The following is a 21,100-nucleotide window of genomic DNA, read 5'->3' on the forward strand; positions in this document are numbered from 1 at the left end:
CACAAAAACACTGATTCAAACAGATACCTCCATGTTTACTGCTGCACCCCCATGTTTATTGCTGCTTTATTTACAACTGGAAAAACATGGAAGGAGCCCAGATGCCCAAAAATAGATGACTGGATTAAAAAGATGTGGTAGGTACATATACACAATGGAATATTACTCAGCAACCAAAACAAAAGAAACACATGTTTTCTGCAGCAACATGAATGGAGCGGGAAAAGATCATGCTTAGTGAGATAAGCCAGAAAGAAAATGAAAAATACCGGATGATTCGCTCACAGCAGGAATATAATGGACCAGGTGAGAAAATAATAAGAATAATGAACAGTCATATACCAGAGACATTTTATGGGGGTGGAGTGGGGAATGGGGTCAAAAATGGTGGGGGGAGGAAGTGCACTGGACTATGGTGATGGCACATGGGTGACTTGATGATGGGAAACACACGGGCATTACAACTGAGATGGAAAAAAATGTATAAAACAATGCAAAAATAAACTATTATATTATTTTTTAAAAATACAGCAGCACTACAAGAACCATTTGACTCACTTAGGAAAGACAACATAAAAATAACAGGTATCCCAAAAAGGGCAGAAAAATAAAAGGGGACAGAGAACTTATTTTTAAAAAGATAGAGAAAACTTTCCCCAACCTTGGAGAAAGAAAGGAATATACAATTATGAAGCTAACAGAATACCTGGCTATCTAAATATGAAGTACTCTACACCAAGACATATAATAATGAAATTATTAAGGGCTTAAGAAAAAAATAATAAAAGGCAAAGGGGTAAAGGCAGCTAATCATGAAGGTATTGCCATGAAGCTTTCATAGACTCCTCAGAATCACAGCCCCACAGGTCAGGGGAGAATGGAATGCAATATTCAAAATTTTCAAAGATAAAAACTGCCAGCTGGCCCTTCCTGGTGGTACAAATGGTTAAAGCACAGCACTGCAAGTGAATCACAGCTGCTTCAGTGGGAGTTTGATCCCCAGCCCTGGAGGTGGCCCACATGGCATGGCAGACCTCTCCTGACCAGCCTGCACTCCCCTCAGCAGTGTACTTCCTCAGTCTGCCTGTTCTGCTCCCCATTCTGTCTCTGGTAAATCCTCTCACTGCCCCTGCACCTCTGGCTTGTGCCCCAGCTCTGTATGAATAAATAAATCTTTTTAAAAATCCATCTCATTAAAAAAAAAAAAAACTGCCTGCCAAGAACACTATATCCTAAAAGACGTTCTTTCAGGTATGATGGAGAAATAAAGTTATTTTCAGAAAAACAAAAGCTGAAGGATTTTGCCAAAAATAGATTTTTCCTATTAGAAATGTTGAAAGGAGTGCTCTAACAACAACAAAATCAACAATAACAAAGTGAACATGGAAATAAAGAAAAGCTAGGCAAAAGATATTTATAGATAAATAATGGAAAACCAAAGACAAAAATGTAACAGCAAGTCCTTGTATCCTAATACTTACCCTGAATATAAATGAAATGCACTCTCAATCAAAAGATATAGAATGGCAGATGAATTAAAAACTAAAAGCCAATTATATGCTGCTTCGCACATCAGCATATAGTTACTTAAGCTATAAAGACAAATGAAATGTCAAAGGGAAGGGATGGAAACTGGTACTCCAAGCCAATGAAAAATATAATTGGGAATGCCCACAATCAACTAAAATAGTCTTCCAATCAAAAGGACAGTAATGGACAAAGATGGACATTATAAGTAAAAGATCAAGACAATAGGAAGACATGGCAATCATCAATATATATGCACCCAACACAGTAGCAATTAAAATATAAAGCATGTATTAAAAGACTAAAGATATTGACACCAACACATAAAAGTAGAGAACTTTAACATCCCACATACAGCAACAGACAGATCATCTAGACAGAAACTGTCCAACGAAACAATGGCTTTTTTTTTTTAAAGATTTATTTATTTGTGCATATAGAACTGGGGTATAGGCCATAGGCTCAGGGGCGGTGAAAGGCTTCACCAGAGACAGAGTGGGGAACAGAACAGGCAGACAGATGAAGTACACTGCTGAGGGGAGCAGCGGGCGGGCCAGGAGAGGTCTGCCACGCCATGTGGTCACCTCCGGGGCAGGCGGGAATCAAACTCATGCGGAAGAGACTCCAGATTCTCAGTGCTGTGCTTTAACCCGCGGCTTTCTATTTTTTTTTTTTAAGATTTTATTTATGCATACAGAGCTGGGGCACAGGCCAGAGATGCAGGTATAGGAGCAGCGAGAGGATTCACTAGAAACAGAGTGGGGAGAAGAACCAGCAGATCTACAAAGTACACTTCTGAGGGGAGCAATAGGCGAGACAGGAGTGGTCTGCTACACTATGTGGATCACCTCTGGGCAGGGATTGAACTTGGAATGAAGCATCCACAGTGCAGCGTGCCAACCTGCTGCACCACAATAGCTTTCAATGATAAATTGGGGTCAGATAGACTTAACAGATACTTAACACACAATACAAAAAAAAAAAAGCACCAGAATACACAATACACATTATTTTTAAGGGCTCGTAGAACATTCTCAAGAATAAGACATTTGTTGGGACACAAAACAATTCACAATAAATTTAAGAAGATCGAAACCTTATCAAGCATCCTTTCATGTCATAATGGTATGAAACTAGAAGTCAACCAAAAGAAGTAAGGGACAAAACAAAAATCTGTGGAAAACTAACAGCATGTTATTAAATAACTAATGGTTTAATGAGGAACCCAAAATAAAATACTTGGAGATGAAGACATGACTTAGTAAAACATATAGGATACAGTAAAAGCACTACTAATTTACAGCAAAAGTCACACCTCCAAAATGAGAATCACAAATAAGAAATCTAAGTTTCTACCAAAAGGAGCAAGAAACAGAAGGGAAAACACAACTAAAAGTCAGTAGATGGAAGGAAATAATAACAGAGCAAAAATTAATGAAACAGCAAAAAGATACTCAAAGAGATCCTTGAAAAGATTAACAAAATAGACACACCTTCAACTAGACCCACAAAGAATTAATAAATAAAATCAGCAATGAAAGAGAAATTACAGTAGTACTACAGAAATACAAAGGATCATAAGAGAGTATTCTAAGCAATTAGATGGCAACAAGTTGGAAAACCTAGATGAAATGGACAAATTCATAGAAATACACAGCAATCAGTACTGAATTAGAATGAGACAGAAAACCTGAAATAGATCCATCATGAGTAACAAAAGAAAAACAGTAATCAAAAGTCTCCTTCAAAGCAAAGTTAGGGACCAGATGGATTTAATAATAAATTATACAAAATTTTCAAAGAACTAATACCTACCCTTTGCAAATTCTTCTGTAAAACTGAAAAAGAGGGAGAACTTCTAAATTCTATGAAGCCAATATTACTCTAATTCTAAAACCAGACAAAGGACAGCAAATAGAAGAAAATATAGACAAAATATCTCTTGAATATAGATGTAAAAGTTTTCAACAAAATCTAGTAAAGTTCAACAATATATTAAAAAAGAATGATACACTATGATCAAGTGGGATTTATTCCAAGAATGCAAGGATGGTTTGATATATGTGAATCAATAAACATGATATGACTCATCAATAGAAGGCAGGACAAAAATCACATCATTATGTCATTAGACACCGAAAAAGCATTTGATAAAATTCAACATCCGTCTGTAATAAAAATTCTTTAAAAAATGAATATAGAAGTAATGTACCTCAACATAATAAGGGCCCTATATGATAAACCCACAGCCAACATAATACTCAATGGTGAAAAACAGACAACTTTTACTTTAAGATCATGAGGTCCACTGTCATCATTACTGTTCAGTGTACGTGTTGTAAGTCCTAGCAAGGGCAATCAGACAACGAACAGATATAAAGATAAGCCAAATTGGAAAGGAAGGAGTAAAACTATTATTATTTGCAAATGACATAATATACATAGGAGATTCATAAAACTACTAGAAATAATACAGGAAAATGGCAGTTACAAAATTGATACACACATACTCTGGTTTCTCTTCAGATCGTATAAATCTTTCGCCTTTTACAAAATTGATACACAAAAATTTATTGTGCTTCTATATGAAAACAGTGAACCAGTGGAAAAAGAAATCAGAAATTATAGTAAAAAGAATTCTATGCTTTGGAATAAATTTAACCAAAGAAATAAAAGGCTTGCACATTGAAAACTCTAAGACATTGTTAAAAGAAACAGAAAAAAAAGGGCTCTCCCTTGTGGCACAACAGGTTAAAGCATGGCATTATGAAGCTCTCAGAAGCCACTGCAGCACAAGTTTGATCCCCGGCCAGGGAGCTGACCCACATGGCATGGCAGACCTCTTCTGACCCACCCGCTGCTCCCCTCAGCAGTGTACTTTGCCAATCTGCCTGTTCTGCTCCCCATTCTGTCTCTCGTGAATCCTCTCACCCAGTGCATCTCTGGCCTGTACGCTAGTTCTGTAAACATAAATAAATACATTTAAAAAAAAGAAATAGAAAATGAATTTTAAAAAAAGAAATAGAAAAAGACACAAAGAGATGGAAAGGTATCCTGTGCTCATGATTTAACATTAAATGAAACAGCTATATTACTTAAAGTAATATATATATATATATAATATATAATTCCTATCAAAATCCCAATGACATTTTTCACAAAAACAGAACAAAAGTCAAGATATTTATTTGGACATACAAAAGATCCCAAATAGCAAAAACACTCCTGAATAAAAAGAAAAATAGGCCTATCATGCTCCTGATTTCAAACTACCCTATAAAGCAAAAGTAATTAAAACAGCTTGGTCCTGGAATAAAGACACACAGAAGGGAACAGAATGAAAGTACAGAAATAAAACTACATACATATGGACAACTAGTTTTTGACAAAGAAACCAAGAGTTTGAAATGGAGCAAAGAAAATCTCTTCAAAAAGTGATGCTGGAAAAAGTGGATGCCACATGCCAAAGAAAGAAGCTAGACTAATATTAAGCAAAATATATAAAAATTAATTTTAAATGAATTAAAGTCTTGGATGTAAAACCAGAACCATAAAATACATACAAGGAAACATAGGCAGTATGCCCCTTGGCATCAATTGTAGAGAGGTACTTAGGGACTTGACACCAACAAGGTACAAAAGCAAAAACAAAAAGTGAGACTATATCAAACTAAAAAGCTCCTGTACATTAAAAGAAACTTGTATTAAAACAAAAATATCTTACTGAATGGGAGAAAAAAATGTGTACATTATATATCCAACAAGAGGTTAAAAAGGCACACACACTACATAGAGAACTCATAAAACTCAACAACAACAACCAAGCTAGAGGAGGGAGAGATGGCATCAGAAGAGGTTCCCTGCTTTGCTCCCGGGAGAATAATCTAAAATCATCCAAAGGAGGAAAGGAAAACACAATTGCTCTCACCGTAACATTACCTCTGGTTATCTCTTAAGGGGAGACATACACCACGCAGGCCACTGTTTGGAGCTGCTAGATACCCTTGGAGGAGGGGCTACATTGAGCTCTAGTTCAGAGATAAAGATTAGCTAAAGCAAATTTCTGGGTAGACAGGATTGCTGACCTATCAGAACTCAACAATTTCTCTTTCTCAACAGTGTCTACCATTACACTTCCTAGAGTCCTTCATGCTTCTGGTTCCATCTAGTCTTCGTAACAATTTGTGAAACTGTTTTTTCACTTAAAAAAAAAAAAAAGCTAGGTATACAGCTGATGATTTCCTAACTTTTTTTTTTTTTGCTAACTTTTGCACTGGGTAAGATATATAAATGCTGTTTTCTGCTAATGTTCAAAATATTATATTTGAAGATAGGTACCTATCCAGTTACTTTCTGACTTGGGAGCAGATATTTTACTAAAGAAGTGGTTAAATATAACTGGGGAATATTGCATTAAACACAGCTTTCTACCCTTTAGGATTTCTCAAAGGCTTAACATGTTATGTGTTTTAAGTACCAGTGGAACAGAAGACATTTTACCTCACGATATGCTTTTATGTACAACAATGGAGTCTGTATGAATAATATGATATGTGCTGGTCAAATTTATTTGTCAACTAGAGCTACAGCAAATACTTCTATTTCCCAAAGATGTAAAAGGACCCATGACCCAAAGAGTAAGTTTTATTCATGAGATGTTACAAAAATTCACACCTCTATTATGAAAGCAATAGGTCAGTTTTTCTCTTAAATAATCTGGCTGAGAAAATCAATTTTCTCAAGAGGAAAAAGAGATGTTGGTAAATTCTTCTTCAATGAGCAATGTTAAAAAAGAACTGCTCTAAATTTAACTGTCTTTATGACAAGCAAACAGTTTAAGAAGTTACATCACTCTCATTTTACTCAGTGCTACCAAATGAAGTACATAATTTGAACCTGTGATAAGTCTAACTATCTCAATATTAAGACCACTTGATTTTATGAAAGTTCTAAACACTGGGGGGCACTGCATGTTATGCTCTCTTTCACAGCTAGTAACTGGTGGACCCTTACAGCAAAAGTTCAGTGACTGCCCATGAGTTGTCAAACCCATGTCAGGAGCTGAGGCACAGACAATCTTTGAAACTCGGAGAGTGTACTTCCTGAAGGTTCTGTTTTGGAAATATAAGCAGGCTCCTCAGATAAATTCAAAGGAATTCTCTCAACTCTTTGAATTTATATTTCATGTTCTCTTTGGTCCTCTGTAGAGACAGATGCCAAGCATTAAGGCCACTCATGATAACTAACCAGGTGCTTAAAAATTGGTAAAGAGCCTTAAGGCCACATTACATGGCACAAACCAATATATTAATAAATTTCCTCACAGACTCATTTTCCAATTTAGATCACTTGACTTTATTTCTCAAATCCTCAAGTTTTTCTACTAAAGTACAGAGAACAGAAATGCACAAAGGTGTCTCATAAATGCAAATGAGCGCTGTGGTTTTCAAATTTATTTATTTTTGGCATCAGTTTTTTCCTTCTTTCCAACAAAATCTTATGCTGTCCATCAACAAATGAAAAAATTTAGAAACTGAGCTACTTTGGTTGAATCAGAGGTTGGAGGGGTAGGAGCAGGACTATTCCCTAGTTAGGCCTCCCTCCTAGTCACTAGCTGTTCTTGAGAAACTTCAGGGCTCCAAAGAACATTTTTTTAGTGACTAGCACAATAAAGGTTCTTTCCAGCCTCCCTTCCTCCCTTTTATCCTTTCATTAATGAATTCCTATCATATTCTTAAACAGAGCTAGATTCTGGGAAAAAAGTAATGAAATGGTCTCTATCTTTAAAGTCTCTGAGTCTACTGGAAGAGAGACAAACCAAAAGCTAACACAATATGAAAATGCTAAACTTGCATAGGAAGCATCTAAAACTCAATTTGGATGAGGGTAGGCTGTCCAAATGAAATTTTTGAACATATTCTTGCAATACTTCTAGGTATTTGGCATTTGGAGGAGAGTGCACCAGGTGCAGGCCGAAATATAAGGCTGCTTGACAATGGGGAAATTCTATGTATGAGTTAAGAGGATGGTAAAGAGGCAGGGGGTGGTCAAAGGTGTCATGTAACAAACAGAGGACAAATACAGGTTGTGGACTTATGTGAGAGGGGTTTCAAAACTTGACTATCACCACGAGTACATAGAAGCTATTTTATTTTTTGTTAGAAGTGGCATTTTATTGAAAATCCACAAGGAATTCCATAAATCTTTTAGGGAAACCAGAAATGCATTAACACATATAATTAACATTAATGTAATTAATAATATCTAATTAAAGTAAAGACCTAATCTTAAACAGGAATTAATTAACTACTGAAGAATAAATGCAACTCAGTAAATCAAGGAAACAAAGACTCCACTTACTAGATTTATATTAGGGAGTTTACTAATGCCTGATTTTTTAAATTTATTTTTAATTGAGATATTATTGGGGTACCCCCCACCCGGTATTACCCCCATAGTGCACCACCACCAACTCATCCATAGGCTACCACCAGATCAATAATGGAAGCTTATTTTAAAGTTACTGACCCTATCCCAGATCTTCCAGATGAGAGTATCTAGAGGGAAGAACTCCTAGAATTCCATCCAAATAAATACATTTCAAGAATCTTTATTTTAAAAAAGGTCTTGGTTGGGGCCCTCCCTGGTGGCGCAGCGGGTTAAAGCACAGCACTAAGAAGCTAAAGCCACTTCCGCATGAGTTCGATCCCCGCCTGCCCCAGAGGTGACTACATGGAGTGGCAGACCTCTCCTGACCTGCCCGCTGCTCCCCTCAGCAGTGTGCTTCATCGATCTGCCTGTTCTGCTCCCCACTCTCTCTGGTGAAGCCTCTCACCGCCCCTAAGTCTCTGGCCTGTTCCCCAGTTCTGGATGCACAAATAAATAAATCTTAAAAAAAAAAAAAAAAAAGGTCTTGGTTGGCTGTTAGGATAGCACATTTGGAAAACCCTATGAAAGGCTTTAGAGAGGCCCTGAAAGAGCAACTATGAGAAGCTGATTTCATAATTCCTTAGAATAATCACTTGGTAACAGAAACTACTCCAAAGACAACTGGTGTAGCTATAGTAAGCTATGACGCAATTCTGGAACAAAAGGGAGATGAATGGATGTCAGATTTAATATTTAAGAGACAGAACTGACCAGATTTAGCAGTTAATTAGATGTAGCAGTCTGTCAGTCAGAGAAGACACAAAAGAAGAAGTAGTTCAGACATGCCTACTGAATTTGAGGGCTCTCTGGGATATGTAGATGAAAAGAAAACAAGCAGCTGAAAATACAAGCTTGAAGCTCAGGGGAAAGAGGTGGGTGGGAGATAGAGCTCTGGTACTCATTAGCTTTCTAACAGCAGCAGCAATAGCAATCACTTAGTGAATGTCATTTGTGTATCAGGCATTATATAAAGTGTTTATTTTCTTGCCTAAATGCGTTTAATCCTCATTCAGATATTTTACCTCTAAAGAAACTGAGAGTCAAAGGGGCCGAGTTCTTGGCTTGCGATCAGGATGTATAGAATGTTAAAGTTGGAACTAAAACATGAATCTGCTTTACTTCAAAGCATATGCTTTAGGTGAATTTCATTTTATGAAATGAACATTGGGGGGAAAAGTATGTGGTAGTGGTAGTGTTGGTAGGGGGAAGTAGTTTTATGGGCAAATATATCTGTGAAATTCTACAAACCACATCTTGCCCTAGAAATACACAGTGAGTGCCTACATCACACAGGTTCCCAGTTACTGCATGAAGGAATCCTAGCTAGACCCAAGATGTCTGTTATCCACTTGGGGCACCCTGACCCTTCTTATCAGAAAGTCTGTATCAGCTCCCATTAGAGCTCTGCTGGTAGTACCTAATCTGTTTGAAGTTCATGGCATTGTCACACAGAAGACGGAGAGATGATGGCAGCAAAGTTCTGCCTGATTTAGAACGGGTAGAAGTTCCTGAATGAAAAACAACCCCCTCCAAATAGGTTCTTTTCATTTTTTTCTAAAGCAAAAGAGAGATTTATATGAGTATGTTATCACAAAAATCTCAGTTATAATAACATTTTTCTAGTTGTACAGCTCCTAGAGGACACTCCTCATGAAAATGAATGGACATGTAACTTATCAATTGTACGGGGAACTACATAGTTGTTTTTATACTCTCATAGTTGTTTTACACTCTTACACTTTCCATTTTTATGCTTACACTCTAGGATTAGGATCCCAATTCTAACAATAAAACAAGTAGATGTGACCTATTGTACTACTTTAAATCCCCTAAGGATAAAGACTATGTATTACTTATATTTATTAACTTGTTCTTATCACTATTTTTTTCCTGCTATTTCCGTGCTTCAGCAAGGGCAAATTTTGCTGCTTAATCTATTCTATGTGTCATGAGGGAATCCTGATGGAACAGCAGAGCTTATAGAAACACACACACACACACACACACACACACACACACACACACACATGAAATGGAAAATTTTTGACTGAATGGAAGCAGAAAATTCAGCCAACCTGAGAATTAAGTATATATTAAAATATGTCAAGTCATTTTACTGGATTTTTTCTAACCTTTTAAAGTATAAAACTGAGAAGTCCATCAATAATCCCAAGGAACAACAGCAAATAAATGTCTCCAAAACATTTTCAAACTTTTAGTACAATAAAGATCTCTATTTTTAAACTTTCACACTCTTTGTATGGTGGTTACCAGAATGTGAGGGGAGGAGAGTGGGAGGAAGGAGAAGAGGGTGCAAATCTGAAGGTGAAATAGCACTGGCACTTTGGTGGTGGGTACTGTGGATACCCATATATACATACAGAGCTGGCCAAACCAAAACGATACATACTTTACATTTTGAGAAGGAAGCCGAAAGACATTTTCTCCTTAACCAAAGGAGAACCAGGGTCTTTAAAGATCTTTTTGATCTAGGTATTGACATTTGGACTTCCATGCCTTCCTTTGTATTGTCTAATTTTAACAAAATTCCTGCTAAGTTGGTTTTGCTGTATTGAGGAAGGCTGTTTAAGTGATCTCTTGGCCAGAGTAGATGGAGTGGATCCTTTTGGAATTATTTTCTGCTAACCAGTAACTAGTAGGAATCAGCAGCCAGAGCAATGAGTGCTGGGGCAAAGGATAGGAATCACTAACCTGCTTGACTCACTCTACCTATAACTTTGGTCTTGAGGCAGGAGTAGAAACAGGGGAACGAGAGCCATTAATCTAAATTCGGGCAGATTTGCAATTATAGAATTAATGCTTAGAAGTCCACTTGAGAAATTTAACAAGTCATTTGTTCATTTGATAAATGTTATCGGCTTACTGTAGGCTTTGTAACCTTTTTGGGAAACACAAACAATACTCTAAAGAAAAAGAATAATTAGCATGTACTTATGATGTCAATTTTCTAGTTGTCATTTAAGCTGAAAACTTATTCAAAAGTTTGCTCCCACCTTATTAACCTAACAATTTTCCTTCTGACAGAACTTGTTTTTTTTTTTTCCCAGAGTCTTGGTGATTTTAACCTCTACTCTATATTGATTTTCTAAGAGAGGTTAATTAAATTTAATCATCGAGGAAACTCATTACTACTTCTTAGTAAAACCTGAGATCATAGCTCTCTTATTAAGAATCATAACTCTCTTATTAAGAATTTGGCTTTTAATACACCGCAAACATGTACTTTAGAATGTGAGGAAAGGAAAAACCAAAACAGTTCCAGGAATCTCCCATTACTGGGTATATTTTGGAGTTCCATTTTAGTTGTATCTACTGTTTTTAAGCTATACCTCTAACATTATTTTACACATACTTAACTTTCACAGTCAATTTTAAAGTTAGTATTTTCTGAAATTCCAAAGTGGGTCTTTTGAAATTATTACCCTACAGCTTTGTGCTTGTTTTGTTTCATTATCTTTTCTCTTTTTTTGACTGAGTAATTTATATCTGTCTTCAAATTTACTGATTCTCTCACTAGCGCCTTCAATCAGTTAATCACATTCAGTGAAACTCCTCACACAAATACTGTATTTTTCAGTTCTAAAATTTCTACATGGTATTAAAAATGTTTTCTACTTTTCTGTTGAGATTTTTTTTCTGTATTTTCTCATTTAACGAACATAACTACAATAGCTGTTTTAAAACTGTTGGTGCAACGGGTTGAAGCACAGCATGAGGAAGCTAGCCATTGCCACTTCAGTGCAATTTCGATCCCCAGCCAGAGAGCTGACCCACATAGTGCAACAGACCTCTCCTGTCTCACCTCCTGCTCCCCTCAGCAGTGTATTTCAGTTGTTCTGCTTCATACTCTGTCTCTGGTGAATCCTCTCACCCCCTTGGTACCTCTCACCTGTATCCCAGTTCTGTGTGCATAAATGGATAAATCTTTTTAAAAATAACAAATAAAATCTTTGCCTGATAATTACAACATCTAAGTTATTTCAGTATTCATCTTGGTTGTCATTTTCCCTGTGAAAGGGTCACATTTTAGTGGTCTCTGTATGTCTCATAATTTTAAATTGTATCTTGAAAATGGTTATGTTATCGGGACTCTGGATTCTTTTATATCCTTTTGAAGAGGTTTAATATTTTAGTTTTAACCAACTTAATCTATTATTTGTTTTCCTTGTGGAATTTCAGTTTTCATTCAACTGCAGCTGCTAGCTGCCTGTGTTAGCCTTGTATATGGGTGTATTTCAAGGAGCAGCCAGTGACAGGGGTTGAATTTGGGAAACTTCATCTCTTGTTCCTCTCCAGAATCCCCATTCAGTAGTCATGTTTGCCCAGGGTGCTGTCTTTTGGTTCCTTAGGCTAAGAACTATGGAAAGCTTTCCATTGGAGTTTTAGCTACCCTATACAATGCTGAGTCTACAGTATAGATTAAAACCACTGTGAGCTCCTTTCTCTAAGGTTTTATTCTCCAATATCGGACTGCTTTTTCTTCGTTCTGCATTCTTTTCAGGTAATAGTTTTTGAATTTTACCTAGTGTTAACTGTAGGAGGATTGGTCTGTCAGGAACTCCTGCAACAATACCAGAAATAGAGCCGCACAAGTCTCTTTAAAAACAATGAATTTCATCTGGACCATTGCAAAGGCTATCTAATTTCCGTATTTATCTTTAAGTGACCAAGGATGACAAAGCTGACTGTATTTTCATCTGTTGGCTCCACCTTGTTAATTTAGAAGTCATTTTAAACCCCAAGGATGCAGGAACATTAGAAACGAGGTCTTTGCCCTGCAAAATTGCCCTATGATCTGCGTCCTTCCTCCGCAAAGCCTACCATGACTACTTTGTTCACGACGGCAAACTCTCCCTCAGTTTTTCTCCAGTCTATAACGTTTATCCTTCCAGATATATTCTTCAATTAACTATTTTATTGATTGTCTCCTTCTACTAGCATATAACTGAGGGCTGCTGAGGGCAGCGATATTTGGGTGACTTATTCACTACCATATATCTGGAGTGTATTAAATGGAAGCACACACGTATAAAATAAACATTTGATTTACAAATGACTATACCAACCCACTAAAACTTCTACCTCTGATTTCCCTTAATTCTTCAAGTTCCACTGCAGACAAAGGATTTTTTAAATTTATGCAAAAAAATTAGTCATTTTATTCTACTTCTGTTCTAAACAGAAGTCAAAAATTTTTTTAAATCCTTTTATTTTTTAAGATTTATTTATGCATATAAGAACTGGGGTACAGGCCAGAAGTGCAGGGTTGAGAAGATTCATCAGAGACAGAACAGGGAGCAGAACAGGCAGACTGACTGAAATACACTGCTGAGGGAAGCAGTGGGCAGGTCAGGACGGGTCAGCTCCTGGCCAGGGATCGAACTTGTGCTGCAGTGGTTGTGGATAGCTTCATAGTGTTGTGCTTTAACCCTTTACATCACAGGGGAGGGCCCAGTCAAAATACTTGTAAACCGAGAATTTCTTTAAATATTAATAATTTTAAAAACCTGGTGATTTCTTTTACTGTTTTAATCTAGATTCTATAGGATATTATATTAAAGTTTGTTTCCAACCTGACAACTAGACTTAAAACATAGAGATGGAATGGACAGGAGAGCAATTTCTGACTTATTTTAAGATGAAAAAAAAAAAGACACAGATTTAACCAGAAGTCTTGGTAGCTAACTAAAGTTTCACTTTGCCTATCTTTCAGCAGATTTTTCACTCTAAGTTTTTTAGTAAGGTCTGGTGCCTTGGGCATATTTCTAGAAGAATGTTGGGTTATCCTGAACACTGAAATGAAATGTTTTTAGCTTCAAACTTTATTTGCATTTATTTTATTTTCAGTTTTGTATTATGTAAGAAAATATAATGAGAAAATTTACAAGACAATAGAATTATAAACAGTTTCACTTAAATAACTGTGTTGACATCTCCATTCATATGGTACAGATCCCTGGCTCTGTCTCTGTGTGTGTGGGTGTGTGCGCGCGTGCGCGCACATGTGTGTAGAAAAGAGAATTTTTCATTTTCTTGCACCTTCCTAATTTCCAGGGAAAATATGCCTATTGACAATGACAGACCAGAGAGCAGTATAATAAAAGAAAGTGATACTGACTGTCACTAGAGCCTGGGTTTTAACTTCTCCTTTCTGCTGGGATTCACAAAAATGGTAATATTAGGTAGTAAGATTATGCCTATGTCCAAGAACAAGCTAAGACACGCTTGAATATATCATGGGATTCTGAGTGGAAGGGCTGAGACAGAAGTGCAGGTCTATCCATCATTGGCTGCCTTTGCATCCACAGATAAGCTTTGGTTGTCTTATAAGATCTGACTTCTTTTGCAGAGGGAAGCAAAACTGATTTAATAAACAAAGTTCTCACCCATCCTTTAAAAAGAAAATCTCTCTCCAGGTGCATCTGAGATTTTCAGAGAGGCAGATTATCTCATCTGAGTAGAATGTTTGACTGTAAAGCAAGCCCTCTACTTCAATTACAGAAGCAGCTGATTTTCAAGAAAAAGTTTATTCCACACAAGAGTATTTTAATGCTGAATAAACTCCAGGAGAGTAAGAAATGAGGCTTTTAAGCTTGCTTTGCAAAGCAATCCATGAGGGATGGCTAACATAAGTGTTTCACGTGATGAAATCAAGAGCAGTTGAGTTTTTGAGGGCAATTTTGTATTACGAAAGCCTAGCAGAAAAACCTGGCATAGAGAAGATTCCTTGGGGAAAGCAGTTGAGTGATGAAATCAATCATGGTGCCCTGAGGCTTTACAGCACTCTGCTAACTTTGTAGAAGGCTAGCAAAGGGGAGAGGCATATTAACAGGCACACTATTGGTGTAGGAAATGTAAGTCAGTTACACAATAACACTCCACTAGTTGGAGTTCCACATAATAGAAAAGCCTATATCCATATCACACCAAATACAGATCATAACAGCAATTCTGCTCTAAAAGACAATTGTGTTTCTATAATGTTATAATGCAATGCCACTTTTATTGAAAAAAAAAAGAAATAGATGAAGATAATGGTTAATAATCATAGTAGAGGTAACACTTTTTTTTTAATGAGTTCCTTATAAAAGGGATTCCATAATATTAGGAGAAAAATATAATGGCAATCTAAAATTCTGGTCACTTATATAGTCTGTACTACTCTTATCCCATCATCACACAAAAGCTAAGCAAGTTTTTGTCCCAAGTTGGCCATTAGAAGGAGAGATCCATAAATGAAAAACTTATGGCATATGCTTCTATTGACACAGCAAAGCCAGTATTTGTGATAATTTGCTGTAACTGTCTTCTCCTTAAGGTCATTACCAGCTACTTTTAGAAAGCATTACTACCAACATTTAAAAGATGTCAACCCAAGAATTCCTTTGAAATTTTTCAGTTTTCTAAAAATTTCTGAAGATTATTATATATTATATGCATATAGACATAGTTGTCCCTCACAAGTAACAAGTCACAGTACAATACAGTTGTAAAGTTGCCATTCTGACTGACTATGTATTTCATACACTTTTTCGTAACATTTTGTTGTTGCTGTTGTTGCCACACCGGCTTAAAACACTGCATATGATTTAGGGGAACAGGCTCACATCTCTTCAAATGTATGTACCACACCACACTCACCACCAAAAGTCCCATAATCCACTACCATAGGCCTATATACCCTCCCCCTCTCTCTTCCCTCCACTAGTAGCCTCAATCCTACAGTAAGGTTTATAGGATTTGTTTTGGTTTAGTTTTGTCTGTTCCTTTGTTTCTGTATATTTCACGTTATCAACGAAATCATCCAGTATTTGTGTTCCCCTTTCTGACTTAACTTCATTTAGCATAATACCCTACATTTCAACCATGTTGTCACAAACAGCAAGATTTCATCTCTTTTTATAGATGAGTACTATTCATTATGTATATACACCATATCTTCATTGACTCAACTATCACTGAGCATTTAGGTTGTTTCCATAACTTGGTTATTGTAAACAGTGTTGCAATGAACATAAGAGTGTATATACTTCTTCAAAGTAGTTTTTTTGCATCCTCTAAATAAATATCAAGGAATATGTATATTTGTTTTTCATATTTTAGGAGCCTTCTAAAGTACTCTTCAAGGGCAGGGATATTTCTTTTTAACCTCTAAGTCCCTAGCAATTATTGCTGAGGCTACTCAGTAAAATGATTGCTAAATTGTTTGATGAAGTGAACATTTCTTGAATTACAGGCTGGTACTTACAAGGTACTCAATCATTCACTCAATAATATTTATGCTTCAATATCCAAAGTTCTGTGCTTAGCACTGAGGAGAAAAATACAAAAGACACAAGAAAGTCCCCATTCAAATGGTATAAATTTATATGCCTACATACAATTATAATATCACATCTAGTAACTGGATAAAGCTAACAACATGAAGTAAATTCTTATTTCATCCACCAATATCAAAGAAGTTTTGTTGTTTACATCCTAGTAAGATAAGGGAGGTATGAAAGTGCAAGACATATTATGGAAAGTCAAACAAACCATTAGGAATAAAACAGGATGAATGAAGTAAGGTTAGAAAATAGGCAGCATTATAGCAGGCTTTTATGCCAGGCTAACAAGGGCTTCGGGTTAAATGGGAGCTGGCACAGTTTGCATTTTAAAAGACAATTATGGCTGTGCTGTGGAGAGTAACTCAAGGTGTGAAGACAGTAGATTCAGAGACTATCTCTGAGAAGAAATGTGGGGGGTCCGTTGTGACAGTAGGGATGAAGTGGGGAAGTGATTTGACTGATGTGAAGAAGATAGAATTTGGCAGGAAAGAATGATTGAGAAAGGTAGCATACAGAAAGGGAGGAACCTAAGAGGGCTCAATTTCTGATATGGATCTCTCAGAAAATGATAAGAACTTTCACTTGATTTAAGGATCACAGGAGAAGTAAATGTTTGAGGTAAGAAAATGACCTTAGTTTATTTATGTTAAGGAAGAAATATCTGGGAACATATCGGGGCAGATGTCTGATAGAATAAAGGAAATGAGGATTCGAATCTTAGGCAAGAGGTCTCAATTGGAGATTTAGGTTTCAAGATTAAATATTTAATATTCTGTTTTGAATAATGAAATGTCACAAAAACTAGCTACCAAGTTCTTGCCAGTTGCTGCTTCTTCCCTTTCACACATCACCCAATAATCATCAGTCAGTAATTATTAGTATGTACTCTATGAGATGCAATTTGTCATTTACTTTAGCCTCTGTTAGATTTGCTTGTAGAAAGGGCGGAAGGACAATGAGAATAAAAGTGGAGGAATATCTGGTATTCTCTTTAGCCTGCTCCCCCTGTTCACGTTTTTGTTGGCACAGAGGTGAGAGTGTCCTGGCTATAGTGAACTAGCCCCTTTGGACTAGCCATTTTAAGCACATTAAGAATTCAGGGAAAAACAAACACCACTAGACTTCCACCACTGAACTGGAGGCTAAACTAATAATATATGATTGGAAAGTCACTCAAGGAATTCTCTTGGAGAGAAAAAACAAACCAACTGCTCTGAATCAATACTTGGCGTGCCTAATGTAATATAACCAGAGCCTTTCATGACTGACAACTGCTTAGAGAAAGTAATACAAGGGCAATTTATTACCTAGCCATAATGGAAACATTCTTGTCTGATAATACAAGCTGAATGACCTAAAGGTTTTTAGCATTTATACAATTACACAAATACTAATGGAAAAAACAGTGTGTATTTTATTACTTAAACCTAGATAAAACTAAAGAATGAGGATGGTATTTTCAAGTAAGGGCATAATAGAGCTATTATGTGAATGAGGGGGTGGTATAATCTCTAACGTCTAAGGAGTTTTAAATGACCTAAATAATACTCCAAAATTTTTTGTTATAACTTCTTTTAAAATGTTTTGATTTTGGAGGCTACATTACAAACATAAGTCCAAAATAAACCAACTGGTGCACTGATGATCTAGCATGGATTATAAACCACAATAGCATGGTGTCTCTGTTGGGCATGCATCTTCTCTCTTCAGTAAGTTCAATAAAGCATATCCTGGCACAGGCCTTGTGTTAGGTGCTAGATCATAGACAAAGAAGACGCAGAGCCCCCTGTACTCAGGGATGACAAAGCAGTGTGTGCTCTGTTTTTCAAAGTGCAACTCATGAACTTTACTGATTACACAGGACAGGGAGAGAGATATAGGAAGATTCGTGTTATTTTTCCATTTCCCTCAACAGTGTTTTATATATCAGACTTTCTCATGAAAGTTAGCTTCTCTCTCTGTCTCTCATATATTTTTCTGGTCTAGGAGAAAAAGGTCAGAATCTATATCCATGCATGTTGGGCTTGAAGTCTTCCCGGTGTGCAGGAGCTACAATACAAGTATTATCACTACTACCTCCTTCTCTCCAATATATTTCCCATAAGTGTATGTTCGGAGCCAATAAATTGGGAGTTCCTTTATTCCTATATCAAAGTGAAGCACAGGCTTAAATTTTTCTTGGGGTGGTCAAGATCAGAAGCTCTGTAGAGCATGTAAGTCTTTTTCTTTCTTATTCTGTTATAATTTCCATTCCTAATTTTCCCACATGTATCATGCAATTGGAAAAGTATAGCAGTTCTTTTCAAAATTTAAGCAAACCATAGAACACTCTTAACATAGGAAGTTTCCAAGCAAAACAAGAGTATTACAAAGTTTATTTTTTCACTGCCCCATCTAGAAGAAAACTATAGAGAAATGTTTAATTACCCAAGATTCCAATCATCTTGTCCTATCAGACAGAGCTCCGGACTCTCCTTATCTTTCAAAGGGTAAAGCACTACTGCAGCTGCTCATTCTTAAGGGCCTGATTGCTCTGCCAAGATAACATGGTCTATCATCAGTCCCGTGCTGTTGCAGCTCTCTATTACAGGGCCAAGATGAATGATGGGGTCAGGCCAACCTCTTCTGCCTGAAGATGCTGTCCCCCTTGTAAGACTGGAATGGCACTGATGCCTGGGGATGCCCTCAAACAGGACATCATTATCTTATTTCCATGTGGATTCTCTCCCCCCCAGGAGAAGCAAGGCAGGGCCTAGAGCTTCTGGCATTCTAAAGCTGGCAAATTTATGTGGTAGTAGATTTCTCCTATGTGTTTCCTTTGGCACTGAGTCCATGCATCCACTTCTTTCCCTGAGGTCATAATAGCAAAGAGTGATTTGAGCTTCCACGTGGGAACAGTCATATGATAAAAAAGAGTACACACATATTATCTTTTAGATGACTTCAGGGTACACTGGTATGAGGCAAAACTACCACTTAAAAGAGAAATTAGATTTATCTTGTTTTGCCCTATGCTCCTATTGTCTCTGAAGGCCAGAGAGACCCATGGTCCAGACCATAGCATCCTAACACAGTCTCAACCTTACTCAACTTCTAGTGACTTACCTGATCTGTTTGCCTTCTCTCATATCATATAAAGAAAAGAAGACATCGGTATCTTCCCCAATAGTATTATAGGTGAAACTCTTCAGGCTAAAGAAGAAGTGATGTGGCACTGGCATCCGGCAGGTTTCCCCATGACGTGGGCGCATTGTATCTACCTAATGAGGGAGGCCAAAAGTAGTGATTCCCATTATTCATGCTATCGACCATAAATAAACTAAAAACTAAATTAGTAATTTAGCTGAAGAGATTATTTAAATGAAAGAATAAAGATAATTTCTCTTCTACTAAGGAGTGTTGTGTCAATCTGCTTGGTTTGATGTGGGCAAATATGCAGCTGGGAGAAGTAAACAGATTGAAGAATATATGGGAACAGTGATTCCAACTGACAAATAAATGCAAAATCTCCACAAGATTAAAAATATCTAAATTCTCCAGGTAACCATTTTCTAAATGATGCTGTTATGACCCTGATGTATTTGATGTCATCCTGAATGACATTTTTATTTTCTCCCAGAGAGACTCATTTTAGTCCCTCGGTTTACTTTCTTTCAACTGTGCTTGTGTAAATTTGTACAGAGAAGTAGAGACTGGACAAATATGCTTGGAGGTGAGGGCACCTTAGGTCAAAAGCATCACGTGATCAGGAAGTTAGTGGTGCCTATCATTTCCTGAGGCATCCTAGTATATGCTTAAAGGAAAGAACTGAGAGAAAAGATTGGGGGTTGTGGTTAAATTGCTTACCTGCGATGTACTTTGCTGTACACTCTGTCGGCTGGATAAATGCTATGGAAAGAAGGAAAAGAAAAATTCACTCAATTGGGAAGGAGTCAGAATTTTACGAAGCAAATTCTATATGCTAGGCTTTCTGCGTCTTTCATATTAACAAGCTATATTTTGCTAACCTCGTTAGACAAATGTAATTTATGTTTGATGAAAAGAACTAAGGCTTAGTGTAAGAAAGTGATTTTCTGAAGGTCACACACAATAAGATAGCAAATTCAGGATTTATGGCCAAGCTTCTCTAGCTCAGAGTACTGGTCAAATTGCAGGTGGGTGCTTGCTAATGGATTCTGCCTTGGTAGTGTTCTCTACATACACTATACCACATACTGAACCATGTGACCCAGCTTCTTTAGGTTATCCACACTGACCAAAAGGGGCTCCATCTCAAACATCTCTCCAAGTTATTCCTTTGCTGCTGGCTGAAGTTAAAAGCAGCAAATCCCAATTCCAGCTACACAAACTTCAGAGAGATCCTCAAGGGACATTTTCCTCAACTGTAAAAGGGAAATAAAAGCTTTTATTGAGTTCTTCACAGGGTAATTGTGAAGCTCAAGTTACACAATAGGAAGCAGCATGATATAGGAGCCTAACTGCAGAGCTGAACACTTAATTTTGTTGTGTGTGTATATATGGATTTTTGGCTATGCCAATTTTATTTTTTGTTAAATTTTCTTACATTGTTGCTTATTTTTGTACAGTATTTGGTTGCTCATGTGTAGTCTCCATAAATCTACCACCAAGTAGGCAGCTGAGAGGAGTAAAGAGAGTGAAGACCACAGGGGAAGAGTGATTCCAACTTATGAGGAAAACATCACTATACTCCCTCGTGCTGCTCCCTCCCCTTTTCTGACCCATCTCCCTCCCCTTGCTCTGCTGTATGCCTCAGGTCTATAGTTTGCCTGCAAGTT

At 37.0% G+C, this 21,100-nt stretch overlaps 1 protein-coding gene across 5 annotated transcripts in view; it reads right to left on the reverse strand.

Moving 5' to 3' along the window:
• Positions 1-21,100, reverse strand: part of DOCK3 (dedicator of cytokinesis 3) — a 175,814-nt gene that overhangs the window by 110,786 nt on the left and 43,928 nt on the right. For all 5 annotated transcript variants that reach the window (XM_012720304.1, XM_012720302.1, XM_012720303.1 and 2 more), the window contains exons 4-5: positions 20,151-20,192; positions 19,410-19,564 (exon numbers count right to left, since the gene is read on the reverse strand). In XM_012720304.1, the coding sequence (XP_012575758.1) occupies positions 19,410-19,564; positions 20,151-20,192 (197 nt within the window). The remainder of the gene's footprint in view (positions 1-19,409; positions 19,565-20,150; positions 20,193-21,100) is intronic.

This window comes from Condylura cristata, unplaced genomic scaffold, assembly GCF_000260355.1.
Source record: "Condylura cristata isolate star-nosed mole 26May11 unplaced genomic scaffold, ConCri1.0 scaffold00004, whole genome shotgun sequence".
In the NCBI taxonomy this organism is placed as follows: domain Eukaryota; kingdom Metazoa; phylum Chordata; class Mammalia; order Eulipotyphla; family Talpidae; genus Condylura; species Condylura cristata.